A 14,222-nucleotide genomic window follows, 5' to 3' on the forward strand; every position below is an offset into this window, starting at 1 on the left:
ATACGTTTAATGATTTCATTCCAATAAGAGGTTTCATTAGCTAGATTAATTGAATAAACGGGAACGCAAATTGTTGCTTCTTGCTTGGCAGCACACTTTCTTATGGTATGGCTCCTTTTGAGGGGGGCATGTTACAAAAAGGAATCCTTGGATACTTGTGGAAACAAACACTCGGGGACTTGTTCAGGATGGCCTTATTGTCTTCCTCGCGGTGTGTTTTAGCACATGCACGTTTCTTTCCCTCCGTTGTGAGCTTCGCAGGGAAGGCACTGTTTCTTGTTTACTTTGGCATTCTACTTTAATCTCTCATGCCTGCTTTATATGCTGGGCCAGCAGATGCTTAGAGAAAAAGAGTATGGACATTTGTATTTAGCAGACGTGCGTTTCAATCCCAAGTGCTCTCCTCGTTGGTGGGATCTGATGTTGGAAAACTTTAGCTAAGGGGCCAAGCGTAGCTCACTACCAATGTGCGTCAACGACAGTGGTGTTGGAAAACAGCTTCAGTCGTGAGTGTCATGATTGTCTTCTCTTGACAAAGTTGAGTTGCTACAAGCCTATAGTTGCTCAACGTCTAAACTACTAAGTATCTAGCCTTGTACAGAAACGTTTGATGACCCCTGGATTGGATGACTTTAGACATGCCACTTACTCTTTTGAACCTGGAATTCTTCATCTATGATGCGAAATATTAATACTCTATCAAGTTTCTGTTAAGGAAGGGAGATAAAGTATATGACATTTTTGATTTGGGACCCAGAGGGTATTAGCCCTTTGATACATAGTTTCGTTTCTTCTAATTGTTCTTATTGGTTCCCAGTTTAATAAATCAGTTTCTTGAAGGAGAGGATATCACTCTCCCACCTTTTCAGTTGGTAAGGGTACGATTGCTATGTTTGCTATAGTAGTGCCTTTTATGTGTATCAGGACTTGTACAGATTCTTAAGAAAACTCAGACTGCTGTTTGAGTAAGGGTTAATTAACTTGTTTTTTTTTTTAGCATTGTCAGTTCTGTTCTTTGACAATAAAGTTCTGTTTTAAAAACGAAAGATAAGGTAGAATAAAAATTATCTTACCTGATACTCCTTCTACTGGGCTTTGTACCTAGCATTTAGTGAAAGTACAAATGAATGAATGGATATTCTATCATTATTTTTACCTGATCAACTAGTTTGACCCTGAGGGACAGTGAGTCAAAGAGAAGCTGTGACTTGACATGACTTTTATTGTTTTCTGCTTCTTTTTCCATAATTGAGAGAATGGAACAGAAGCCATGATAACAGAAATAACTTATGAGTGTACCTGGCAATGAATATTTTTTTCATTTACTAAGACGTGATGTAATTTCTAAAGTAAACCTGACAAAAATAACTGTCAACTCACTGAAGCCCACATAATACTTTCGTTAAATAGCCCCATTATATGAAAATGTTTTTTGCAATTTTTAAGTTATTTATTAATTTTCAAGATGTTCACTCTTTGCTGTTTTGCTATGTTTTCTCATTTGTTTAACAAACTTATATTGAGGGTATCCTCTGTATTCTGCATTATAATAGGGTAAGAGCGATGAACCTGATAGTCTAACAGCATTCACTGAGCTTACAGTTTAGTGAGAGTGGCAGATATCATGCAACAAATCTAGAAGGCGCTCACAAATGTATACATTTTATTAGAATTGTCAGTCTCAATATATACTGACAACAAAAGATGTATGCAAGTCACATTTGACTTCTGCAATTACCAGAGGTGCTCAATGTTGTGACTGTTAGCATCTGGATACTTCTGATTATGGCGAGCAGCTCTTAAAATGCGCATACCTCTTTTTTTTTGGCTCCTCTGGTAGTTGCAAGAATAATGAGCTAAGAAAGTAGAGTATCAGTGACAGGTGCTCATGGGAATGTCTGAGAGAGAAGTCATTGAGCCAGGGGGTTGGAAAGTGTTTGAGGACGTGACATTTAAGTTGGAAAGTCAAGAATTGCTCTGGTTATTTCATGGTGAGTGGAGCATGTTGATTCTGAAGTGTGTAGGGCAGAAGGAACCTCGTGGGAAGGGTCTGAGACTGCCACGTATAGACAGTAGTGCCCGGTGAGGTTGGACACGGCCAGATGGTTCTGGGCCTTCAAGTACGGAGAAGCATTAAAAGCCCACAGAATGGCCACGTGTGGCTATTGCAATAGTATGGTCTGGTGAAGGATGCTGGGGGTATCAACTCAAATGACAGCCATGGTGGAAGGGAGGACAGAGTGAATTGGAGATGGGATTGGCAGGACTGCGTGGATTGAGTTCAAAGGACAGGAAGGGACACATCTCTTTCATCAAAAGCAAGAATGGTTGGTTGGTGCCACGGATGGAAAACACTCGGGGGTACGGGCTTTGGAAGGAGACATACGGACAGTTTTGCCCAAGTGCTGGAGATGTCGCGCAACTGTCAGCCACACACCTCGGGGGAGCCACTGGTCTATGTGCAGTCATTAGGATCGGGGTGGTAGATCAGATGCCCAGCAGGCATGTGTGGAGAGGGCAGCAACAGGACTTCTTCTGGAAATTCCAGCCTTCCAGGAACTTGAACAAGAAGCCGAGGGTCAAGCAGCAAGACTAGAGTGTCGGGTCCTGGAAACCACAGCGAGAAAGGCTTTCAGGAAGCGGTGTTGCATGCTGCCGAGAGGGCAGGTGCTCTGAGGACTTGCAATTGGCCCTCAGAATCTGTGAGTTGGAGGTGACCAGTGATCTTCATGCGAACGAGTTTCTATCATGGTGTGTGAGAATCTTAGCTGCATTTAAAATCTGGAGGCTACGCTTCTTTTTTAGAGAACTTTTCCTCTCATTAGATCAGTGCTCTAATACATGTGCCCTTTTGAGTGGGGGGTCTCACTCTGTCATCCAGATGGGAGCGAAGTGGTATGACCACTGGTCACCGCAGCCTCAAGCTTCTGGGCTTTCCCGCTTCAGCCTCCCAAGTAGCTAGGAGTATAGGCACGTGCCACTATGCCTGAATACATTTTAAATTTTTGTGGAGGTGTAGTCTCACTATGTTGCCCAGGCTGGTCTCAAAAACCTAGGCTCCAGCAATCCTCCTGCCTCAGCCTTGCAAAGTGCCGGGATTACAGGCATGGGCCACTCTGCCCAGCCAGCATGTGTACCTTTCAGCGATTCTAATCAGGTGCTTTCAGCAGCTTCCAGTCTGTTTTTCTGTATTCAACTCTCCTGACTTGTCCCTTTAGGCTTCTTGTCACTGCCAGTTTCATTAATGACTGCTACTTTGTTTGGAGCCTGGGTTCCTCTCAGACCACAGCTCTTGCCACATTCCCGTTTCGATGCTATGTCCTACCATATACCATGAAAGCACTTGACCTCACGTTTTGTTTTTGTTGTCATTCTGTCTCTCCCCCTTCTCCACTACCCTTCTCCTCCACCCCGCCCTGCCACCACCCTGGATTAAATTTACAGACTTAAATTGAGAAGAACACAAGAAATTAGAAGAACACAAGAATGTATGTGTGCTAAATTAGAAACGATAATGAGAAAACATTGATATTAAGATTGAAAGGGGACAGGTGGATAATAGGAAGAGATTCTTGATCTGGGCTCGGGGTTCTGACTTCCGGTTCCACTGCTGGCATAAATTTAAGTTCAATTTAACCTGTCACCCCAGGTTAATTTACAGGAAAAATAATTAAACTTGAAAATTTTTCATACAATGAATTATTGGAGTTCTCATTTTCACTGTTTGTATTATGAAATTTTGCTTTCTTGATATGCCTCACCAAAACCAGTTCTTTCTAAGTCTTCTGGAGTATGGCTTTGTGATATGGATAGAGAGAATTCCTCACTGTGTTATCTCCTTGAGCAAGGTTTATAATGTATTCCAATGAGCACACACAGTGTTGTCTACTACTCTGAATCCACAAGGTGTCATATAGATTTACAAAGGGTTTCCAGACATGCAATACTTTGAACATTTCTATTTGTTTGAACTTTTTACTGCCTGACAAAAGTTGCATAGATATATGGAGTCTTCCCAGATTTTTTTTTGCATTGTTCTCCTCAGAAAAATAAAAGCTATGAAATTTGACATTCCATTATTAATAGTAGATCAGTGAGACCAATTCCTTGTCAAGCTATGCATACCGTCAAAGTTAGATAAGGGACATCCCCTTGGAGGACACGGTAAAGAATTTTCGTGTATAAAATTTGGAGGGAACCCCCCCCATATAACCTTTACCTATTTAAAAAATGTGTTGAGGCATAAAATTGGGAGGACATGTTTGAAGTTAAAAATAAAACTGTTACTTAGGTATTTAATTTTAAAAAATAGGTCAAGAGAAGGCATGCCTCTGATGTCTGACCCTGCTGTTCCTGACTTTTTCATGGGAATATATTGAGAAATAACCCAAAACATCTATATTTGCAGCAATGGGAGTCATCTTGGAGTGGACAACTGTATGCTGAGCTAAATGACATAAGAGTACTAAAAGATAAACTATGTGAAGAGCATTAAGGAGAGCGTTTCTTGGTGTTTTCTCAGACTGGATAGCCTGGGTGGATCTCAACACTTTTTCCAATACCATCTGCCGACTGAAAGGATACAGCCCCAATGGCACTTGGGTCAAAACCATGTCTTTAAAAATAACCTCTTGCTTATACTTAGTTCAGAAAGAAGCCAGCCCAGACGCTACAGTTCAGCCACCCTGTATCCAGGAATGGATTCCCAGAGCACGAGGGAGCACGCACCGTGCTCTAGAATCATAGCACACACGTATCTGGGATGCCATGTCCTCTGTGTCACAGCTGTCCTCCAAGGACAGTTGCAGTTTAAAATGGTATGGGGACCATGGTGGTTCCCTCTGGGACAACTGTACTCCCAGAACAGTTGGGGGGGGTGTGGGTGTATATAGTATATTCCCCCTGGTCTTTCTCCTTACCCTTTTTGAGCTTCTTAGAGGTAGGCTTCCATGTCATTCCTGATGGTTTTAATTTTGAAATTGAAAATTAGAATTTCTGGGGCTGTGTGGAAGAACGGCATTGCCTTATGTCAGCTTGGTCATTGTGTGGTATTTCTTTTTCCTCTAGGAATGCTGTCTCTGCAACTTGAGAGGAGGTGCCCTTAAGGAAACTCTGAACAATAAGTAAGTCATGCATTAATTGTGCTGCATTGTATTACGTTCTTTCTCCATTCTGAACACACTCTCCACCCCGCCCCGCCCCTCCCCACGAGAGTTTGCTTTGTCTCTCATTGTACACCTGGTTTCTGAGCAGCCTTTGCAGTTCAGATCTGGGTTTGGGGTTCTGGCTTCAGAGTCCACTGCTGGCAGCACTCTTTCCTCTACTGGGCAGACAAAGCTTGCTTCTAGTCTGTGTGTGGACACCACGAGGAAGAACTCCCCTCTTACTAACAGTCTTTTAAAACGAGCACAGCCCATGTTGTCCGTGTGCCATTAGAATCCTGGTGTTTAACTTGATGAATCCTATTCGTCTAGTAAAAATAGGGTTTGCCCCAAAAAGTGAAACACTTACCTCCAGATAAACCAGTCATAGCCATGACGTTTAAGCAAAACCATCTACTTTTAACACCAGGAAATGACAAGAACACAAGAATATATATGTACTAAATTAGAAAAGATAGTGAGAAAACATTGCTATTAAGATCGGAAGGGGACAGGTGGATATAGGAAGAGCGTCTTGAAGGGGAGTGATAAGTGAACGTGATAGGAAGGGAATCTGGCTTTTATGGCTGTTTTGCATGCATTTTATTATTATTTCCATGGCCAGGTTTTAATACTAAAGCTTGGGCCAAGGCATATTACAGGGTCCTTTGGAATAGAGGCATATCAAGATAGTTTAGGCTGAGGTTGCAAGGTGGCACTGGAGGGCCAGATCTGGGTCCTGGATACTTTTTGTTTGAACCGCACACCATTTCATAAATTTGGTCTAAAATTTAAAAATGGAAAGGTCGTACCATAAAAGTGCAGATTTTCCTCTTAACAATGATTGTGTATCTCTGAAGGCAATAAGTTGGAATGAGAACCCCACCTCCTTGGGGCAGATATTCTGCAGGTCACCACAAGTTCCCAGTATGTGTGGATGTATTGACTGACCTGGCAGTGCATGGCCATGGGCACTGAAGTCGAAACTCCTGGTGTGATGGCATGGTGGAGTCAGCGTAATTCTTTGCCTGTGCATATATTTCTGAGTCCTCAGAAGGAAGAACAGTGCTATTTATTATTCCTGCCTTGATAACGCTTATTCTCAAACCCTGCAGCTTTGCCTATGTTGGACCATCTTTATTCAAAGTCTTAGCTGATATGGCTGCACTGTACTTAAAAGTCTTCACCAGTTCTTGGTTGTTGCAAGGCTGGGCAGACTGTGAGATGGTTCAAGGGGGCACCTGGGAAGATTGAGGGATAAGAACCACCCTTGGACTACAACAAAAAGAAGCAGTGTTTTCCATAGCATGACAATATTCATTTCGAGAGGGAAGAATGCCCTGGTGGGGTTGACACATGTCCTCTCTTCCTGTGGGCAGGCCATCCTGATGCTGTGTAAGTGAAATAATAAGTATGTTTGTCTTAAAAATGCATTGAGGGATTGGACAGTTCTTTAAAGATCTCTTCACATGGCATGATTCTTTATATTTACTTGGGGGTACAACATTTTCCAGACAATTAATAGTGTTAATGAACAAGTTGTCATTTCTGAGAATAGGAAAGGGGATGCTGGGTTTTAAGTCGGGAACCTGGGAACCAGCTAAATCTCGTTTCTCCTTGTTTCTAGTTTCCTTTGATCATGGTAGGACTGCAGTGAGAAACAGTTTAATTAAAGACCCAATCAGTACTAATTCTCTTAAAAGACTTCTGCTACTTGAACCAGTTTGCTTTGTGACGTTTGTATTGTGGGAAATGGCTCTATGTCATTCCCGGTTCATACCGTGTATTACTGGGACCCATCTCTTCCCACATATCTGTTAGCTTAAGCACATGACACGCACATCATGCCATGCAATAAGGAAACTGCATTTCAGCATTTTGCAGATCGAGGGTTGAAATGAATGTTCGCTAAAGGATCGAGGCCTTGGTCGTGGCCTCGTTCTGCGTGCCTCAGTGCAGCCAGATGTAGCACTGAATCCTTGCAGGTATCCTCCAAGAGGTTTACAGTTCCAGATCTGTTTGTGCTGGCTTTAGGCTTTGACTTTTTCTCTCGCTCATGTGCATGCTTCCCACCTGTGGGCATGGCCATCCGCAGCTTGAAGTGCGAAGGCTTTGTGTTTACGTCTGATGTCTCCTCTCCTGTAGGTGGGTCCATGTCATGTGCGCCGTTGCGGTCCCAGAAGTCCGATTCACTGATGTCCCCGAAAGGACACACATAGATGTAGGCAGAATTCCTTTGCAGAGGTTACAGTTGGTGAGTGGCAAAGCTTCTTTTACCTCATAAACTAGTGTTTGTTTCCTACTCTAGTGAATTTTCCTAGCATTGCGCAAATTCCCAAGATATTTTTCTCCCGGCTTGATTTTATCTTTCTACCCCTATTTTTCTTTAGCCTGAATTTATTTATTCTTACAAGTTGTTTTCCTGTTATATTATGATCTTCCCTATACCCCTCCTCAAATTCTGTCTGAAATAGAGGAAAAGATTAATCCATTTGTGAATTTTCAAACTATAGGATATCCTTTGAGAATTGTCAGTGATGAACCTTAGCTGTCCAACTCCTTTTAAATTGTTTTGTTTTTCTCTCTTTTGCCTCTCCTTGGTTGGTCCAACTTTGCAAAATGTATCTAACCTAATTCCATTATCTCTTCACTGAGAAGAGACAGAGATTACAGAAGGTTTTATTACCAAAGGATTTTCTCACTCATTAATAGATACAAGTTACTTAGTATGACAAATTTTGTAGCCCATTGTCTTTTGACCTGTTCAGAAACTTTCATAAGGATCTTTTCATTGATTTCCCTTGTTATCAGTATTTTTCATTGGAAACACAGTCCTTTAATGACCTTAACATCAAAGTAACTGTAGTTTTGTTCAATGAAGAGCCAATGGATCATTAGTTTAGGCCCTTATGTAGCATATCTAATGAGAACATTCCCTAAAGTTTGACTCCATGACCCTAAACATGCTGCAGCTTGTCTTACAGAGGTGGGCTTAAAACTTTAGCATCTCCTCAGTCCTGGTTACTTTGATTTTAAGGTCTTTCTGCTGTAGAAGCTTCCAGGCACTCTTGCTGTAATGCTTTTCCTGACTGTTGCTTCTTCCTGCTCTCTTCACCAAAGGGTGGCTGGCTGGGCTTTCTCTGGGCCTCTTGTAGGAACTCAGAATCTAGTCTCCTGTCTTTTGTACTCAAGAGTTGTTATTTCCCATCATAGTTCCGTCAATAATTTTGGTTTCCTAGAAGATATGTGGTCCTTTCTTGGAACTGATGATTGCTGTTGGCTGACAGGGGTTTGGGGCCTAGGAAGCTAAGAATGTGCAAGCTCAAGTTTTGTGAACCAAGACTGAAATGAAGGGACCATTCAGATGACCTTCTTCAGGTCATAATGGCCATCATAGACAGGGAGAAAAGGGCACAATTATTCATCTTGTGAACTTCCACAGGAAAAGTTGAATTCCTGTACCTTGATCACCAGTTTTAAAAAAGGACACAAAAAAACAAGCAAGCAAACCAAATATTTGAATTTCGGCTGTAAGAAAGGACATCTAAAAAATTTTGACTCGCTGCGTTAAGTAATTTAATGTGTAATGTGATAAATGTTACCAAATGTCTAACATTTTGACTTTTTTCTGATTATAATAGTAATATGTATTTGTAAATATTCTAAGCATCACAGTTTAAAAACACCCATGGTCCTCTCTCCTGAAGGCTGTCTTCTGTTTTCCATGTATCACAATGAGCTGTCGCTGTCCTTGAACTCATGTTAAGGCCTGTATCCTGGAAGCTCTAGTCCATCCCTAGTTTTTTAGTGGTTTAAAGTTACCCACGCCAGTACCAAAAGGTATTGCGAGAACCACAAAGCAGAACAGCGTGGGTCTAGACAGCTGATGATTCCACCCAGAAATGGCGAAGCTCGCTGCCGCTTCACAATGCTGTGCTTTGTCCTGATGGTGTATGCCCCATATTCTTCTCTGCTAGCTTTGAATAACAACACTTCCTCATGTGACAATGGCGCGCGCCTTCCAGGGAAGAAGTGCTTTCCCTATAAGTGGGGCTAAAGGTGTCCTTTCTGAGCATCAGCATTCTTGGAAGTCTAGGAGGTCATCTAACACGCACATGGCCAGTAAGACATTGTGGTTTGCGTGCTATTTCATCCAGGCCGAAGGAAATCCAGGAACGTTATTTTCCTCTGCTTATTTTGTGAATGCACCTGTGTCTGCTTGTATCAGTTTCAGTCTTTTTAGGGAGCTATTATAGGCTCCTCTGGAATCTTGACTGTCCCCCCCACCTTCCTGTTCACACAGATGGGGAACCATAAAAATAATTCAGATGTTGAAGTCAATTTACTTCCACAAACAATTATTACCTATCTTGCCAAACAGCAACCTTTTTTTAAAAAAAATAAGACATCGTTTCTGGTCCCTAGCATCTTATAGTCTAGATCACCATTTCTCAACCTTGACACTATTGACATTTTAGACCAGATCCTCCTTTGTTATAGAGGATTGTCATGTGTGTCAGGGCATTCCAGCAATCCTGACCAGGTAGACATTGCCAGATGCACCCTGGGAGGCAAAATCACCCTCGTTTGAGATCCCACTGGTCCCTGGGAAGATGTACACATAGAAGAACTTTTCCTTTTTGTCATTTTTAGATAGAGAATATCTTGGTTGAAAGAACTAACGTCACACAGAACAAAAATTCCCAAGTGGTTTGTTTTTTTTTAAAACAGCTCTAGATCATTTTTTAACAAATTGTTTGAATTTCTTGTTCATCAATCAAGTAATACATGCTGACAACATACGCACATATCGGCTACTATTAATTAATTCTATAACGGCATTTAGTCTCTTCACATGGCCTGTTCTTCTAGAAATCGAACCTCCAAGTTGGATACTCACTGAAGCTTTAGTAAAGATCGAATTTCCGTGATGTGTGTTTGTGTCTGCAGATAGTAGTCGCTGGGCAGTGTATTTACGGAAGGAACAAAAGGAAGCCCATAGTCATTCACGATTTGTGCTGGGGCATGAAGCGCGGTGGCGGCTGGAGACCTTCCATCAGGCAACAACAGCCGGCGCGGGCCTCTTCCCGGCTTGTTTAAAAGTGCTGGAGAGGGCACACGCCCCTGCTGCTGCCAAGCAAGGCCTCTCTTCCCCGCCTGCACCTCGGAGGACAGAGGGTTCGGTCGCGCAGCCCAGCGGCGTGCGGGCAGCACGAGTCCCGCCGGGCGAAGCTCTGGCCCCGGAACCTGGGCCGCCGGGGTCTGAAACGCGGCCCCGGGGTTCTGCCGCCGCGAGGGCCGTGCCCCTCGGCGCCCACGGGGTGGCGCTGCGGCTCCAGCGTCTCGGCGCGCGACGCGTCGGCCGCCGCCCTTCTCTTCCGGTTCCTGCCCACCCCGGGGGGGGCGGCGCGTCCGTCTGTGCGTGCGTGTGCCCGTGGGTGTGTCGGCGGGCGGCCGGCGGCCGGGCCCCCAGAGCCTCGCTCGGGACGCCCCGCTCCGAGTTCCCGGGTCGGGCGCCCGCCCAGTTCGGTGTTCCTTCTCGTCCTTTAAGGAGCGCTGCCCTCCCCCGGGCAGCCTCGAGTCCCGCCGCCCCGGCCCGAGCAGCGCGCGGCTCCGCAGGGCCAGGTGGGCCGCGCGAGCGCGAAATGGCCCCCGACGCGTGGGAGCGGTTCATCTCTGAAAATGCTCCCCCTTCCCCGCGGTCTTCCGAGACCTGGAGACCCGGCGTGCTGAGCGGCTGCCGGCCCGCCTCTGCTCCTTCGGAAGCTCCCCGCGGCGCCGAGGCGGCCCTCCCGCGTCGGCGGGGAGCCCTGGGGGCTGCCCTCCAGCCGGGGTTTCCGTCGCGGCCGCGACGGCCAGTGGCGAGGAGGCCCGGGGGGGGGGCGGCGCGAGCGGACGCGAGCCTCCCGGGCCTCCCCGGTGGGTTCTGCGGCTCGCGAGAGGCCTTCGGCGCGTCCGGCCCTCGAGGGTCGCGGGTGTGGCCTCCCCTCCCGGGCAGCTGAACGGACGGCGGTGACCAGTGGGGGCACCAGAGCTGTAAACACCAGAGACGCCGTTTCCTTTTTCGTTTTCGATTTGGGCGTGCGTACGCGTGTCCGTGTCACGGCCACAGCGTGTCCTGCTGGGGACGACCCTGGCGTTCCTTTCCAGACATTCTGTGGCTGATGGAAAATGCCTCGTTAGTTCCTCAGCCCTTTTCCAGTCAGTTTTTTGATGCAAAAACATTGGCCTCTTGTGACTTCCGTTCAGTTACGTTTGTTCTTTCTGTTCCTTTAGCAGTTGTTCACTTTTTTAATCTAGGGGTTATTGAAGTCATTGCTGTCCCAGCTAAAATATGCTGCAGATTGCTATTTTAAAAGCACTAGATTGTTAAGCAACATCGTCCTGTTTGGGGACGAAATGGTTAAAGCGACCTGAATGGGCTACAGGTTGTCATATCCAAAATGGAGAAGCATTTTCCCTGTCAGCTTAAGTGTTCTTATGGCACTCATGGCACATTTGATATTAGTTAGTATTTTCTTACCTGCCCATGTGCAATGGACTCCTTTCCTTCTGAATGGCTTTTCCATGTGGGACGTGAACTACCGGCCCTTCCCTGTGCCCTGCAATATGTTCCCGGTCCATCCAGAGAGCATGAGAACACTGGCTCCTAGGACAAAAAATGTGGCGGCTACGGACATTTTCTTCTTCTCCCGGCGACTGATCTCAAGGACTGCAGTCCATGGATTTCACGAGGTGGGGGGTGCCTGAGAACTCCCGGGGGGAAGGGATACAGTGATACAGATTGTCGAATATTCATTCACAGTCGTTTTCTTTTTTTCTCTCTGCCTTGTTTTCACCACTAGTGTGACTGGCAGTCGTCCCAACTGAATCTCTGGAAGATGAGCCAAGTTGGGCAAAGATAAATAACAAGATAGAAGATTTCTTTAAGTTAGAATGCCTTGTTTTTACAATATGAAAACAGACACTAAAATGCTCAGGAAGAGGAGCTAATGACAGGACTTCAGAGACAACAAATGACATGGTAGGACCATACACAATGAAGTCAGTACCATTCGGAAGCCGATCACCATAAACATCCTTAGACTGGATGACAGAACTTAAGAGAAGGACACTTGGAAAAACTGAGCGAAAGGAGTCAAAAAGTAGCATGGATTTCTGGTAATTGTTATACTCGTAACATGAATGTTGATTGCATACGCTGATCTCTCCCTATAGATTACACTCAAGAACTGTGGACGTTTTGTAAGTGAAACAGCCATGCAGGTTTGTGGGTTTTACACAATCCTTGACAGTTGAAGCAGAGTCTCCATGCACCCGTCGGGTTTAAATATTTTTCCTTTTGGGTGATACAATTTTTAAACAGGACTGTAGAAGAATATTTAAATACAAAATTATGTCTATCAATACAGTTGATGTCTACTTTGATTGTGGACATTGCATTAAAACCTTGGATTTGCTCATTGATCACAAACATAGCCATCCGGCCCGCGGTAGACAGCACTGTCCTTTGATTTCTGTATCTGTAGCCGGCCCCAATACTCTTGCATTTGAAGTGCCATTTCTGCGACCAAATAGAGGGAGAGATGAGTCTTGGGATGGTTGCAGTGGCCCCGGGCTTTCAATGGCCGCCAATTTGTGTTTGACAAGCGAACCAAGCCCTGGCACAGGTGTTCCCTGAGTGAAGAACATTATTTTGAAAAGGAATTTACGCCGCAATGATGACTGAGCTACAAGTTTTTCAGTGTCTGGCTGAGACCATACTTTTCAGCTTAGAAGCCTCCATACACTTTAAAATTCATACCTGAAGGCAAATAATAATGAACCTGAAAGCCAAAGATTATGGCTTTGAAAGGTACATCAATTCTGCACATAGAGTGGTTTCACTGTGGTATTCCATCTGAAGATTGGAATCAAGGGGGGAAATACCATCAGGCTTCTTATTTCTTAGAAGAAGGCACACGTTGTCTTGCTCATGGCTCCTGCTATCAGATGCACTGAATACTAAAAATAGGATTGCTGAGAGGGAGAGATGGGTCTGCCTCTCATGTTGTAAGATCACTTGGCGTCTTCTTCAGTTAATGTCAGAGCAATGCTAGTGAGCAACTTGGCTTTCTTTCTGAAGGAATCAAGGTTGTATTCGACAGGGCCTCTGTTAATGCATTTTGGGAAATGTAAAGACATATTGATTACCTTTCATGATGTTAAAGGAAAAAAAGTAGCATTTATAGGCAATACAAAAAGTCTTTATGCTCCACATTAACTCTTGTAGTGATTTATTCACGTGCTCAAGTATCTTTAAAGACAAAGGGAGATTCTAAGAGAAGAATACACATTGGCAATGATGAGCCAATTTATTTTTCGAACAATCACGAATGTTAATGGGCACGAAATGTGCATGGAGTAGTGAACTCTCCCGAAGGGGCAATGAGAGATGCCGTACTCCAGATGACATGACTGTGGCGGGGTGTCCTACTGCTCAATAATCCGGTCTATAATTTTACAGCATCATTAAAGTAACATTCTTCAAGATTTCAAAATACACATGTCTCCAACTTGGTAAGGTTTTTAAATAAGTGTAGTGTAAAAAGCAGTCTATTAGTAGCAGTATAATACTTAACTGTCAGAATGATTTGCTGCAGGGACTAGATCCTATTGCAAGCTGTCAAATTTGTATATTGCTGTAATACCAAACCATAAAATCTTTTGAGTGAAATGGAAAATGTCAGATGGGCATGACTACAAATAATATACTCTCTGAATGCTGTAGATGGCTGTGGGAGAAAATGTGTAAATGCATGAAACGTTATCTTGTTACTATGGATTTTTCTTCATCTGGTGAGAGAAAAACTGTGAGGGAAAAGGAAATTGATTGGAGACTTTAAATTTTCTGTTTTGAACTCATTTTTCCGAAGGCTAATTTTGAAAACATTATTAGATAGATAAGAACTTCCGATAATCCATGATTAAAGAGTATTGTGAGAGAAGAGACTTATTTTCTAGCTTGCATTGTTGAGTGGTCCATTTTTTCTGACCTTTTCCATGTGAGTAATGATTTCTGGTGGATCTTTTAATTGAGTG

The 14,222-nt window shown here is 44.1% G+C and overlaps 1 protein-coding gene across 1 annotated transcript in view; it reads left to right on the forward strand.

The window, feature by feature from the left end:
- The window catches only part of KDM4C (lysine demethylase 4C), a 311,749-nt gene that overhangs the window by 233,043 nt on the left and 64,484 nt on the right, over window positions 1–14,222 (forward strand). Inside the window, exon 15 of the mRNA XM_021707860.1 lies at window positions 5,068–5,123. Coding sequence (XP_021563535.1) covers window positions 5,068–5,123 — 56 coding nt within the window. The remainder of the gene's footprint in view (window positions 1–5,067; window positions 5,124–14,222) is intronic.

Source organism: Carlito syrichta, unplaced genomic scaffold (assembly GCF_000164805.1).
Source record: "Carlito syrichta isolate Samal-C Ts95f unplaced genomic scaffold, Tarsius_syrichta-2.0.1 Scaffold126534, whole genome shotgun sequence".
NCBI classification, from domain to species: Eukaryota; Metazoa; Chordata; class Mammalia; order Primates; family Tarsiidae; genus Carlito; species Carlito syrichta.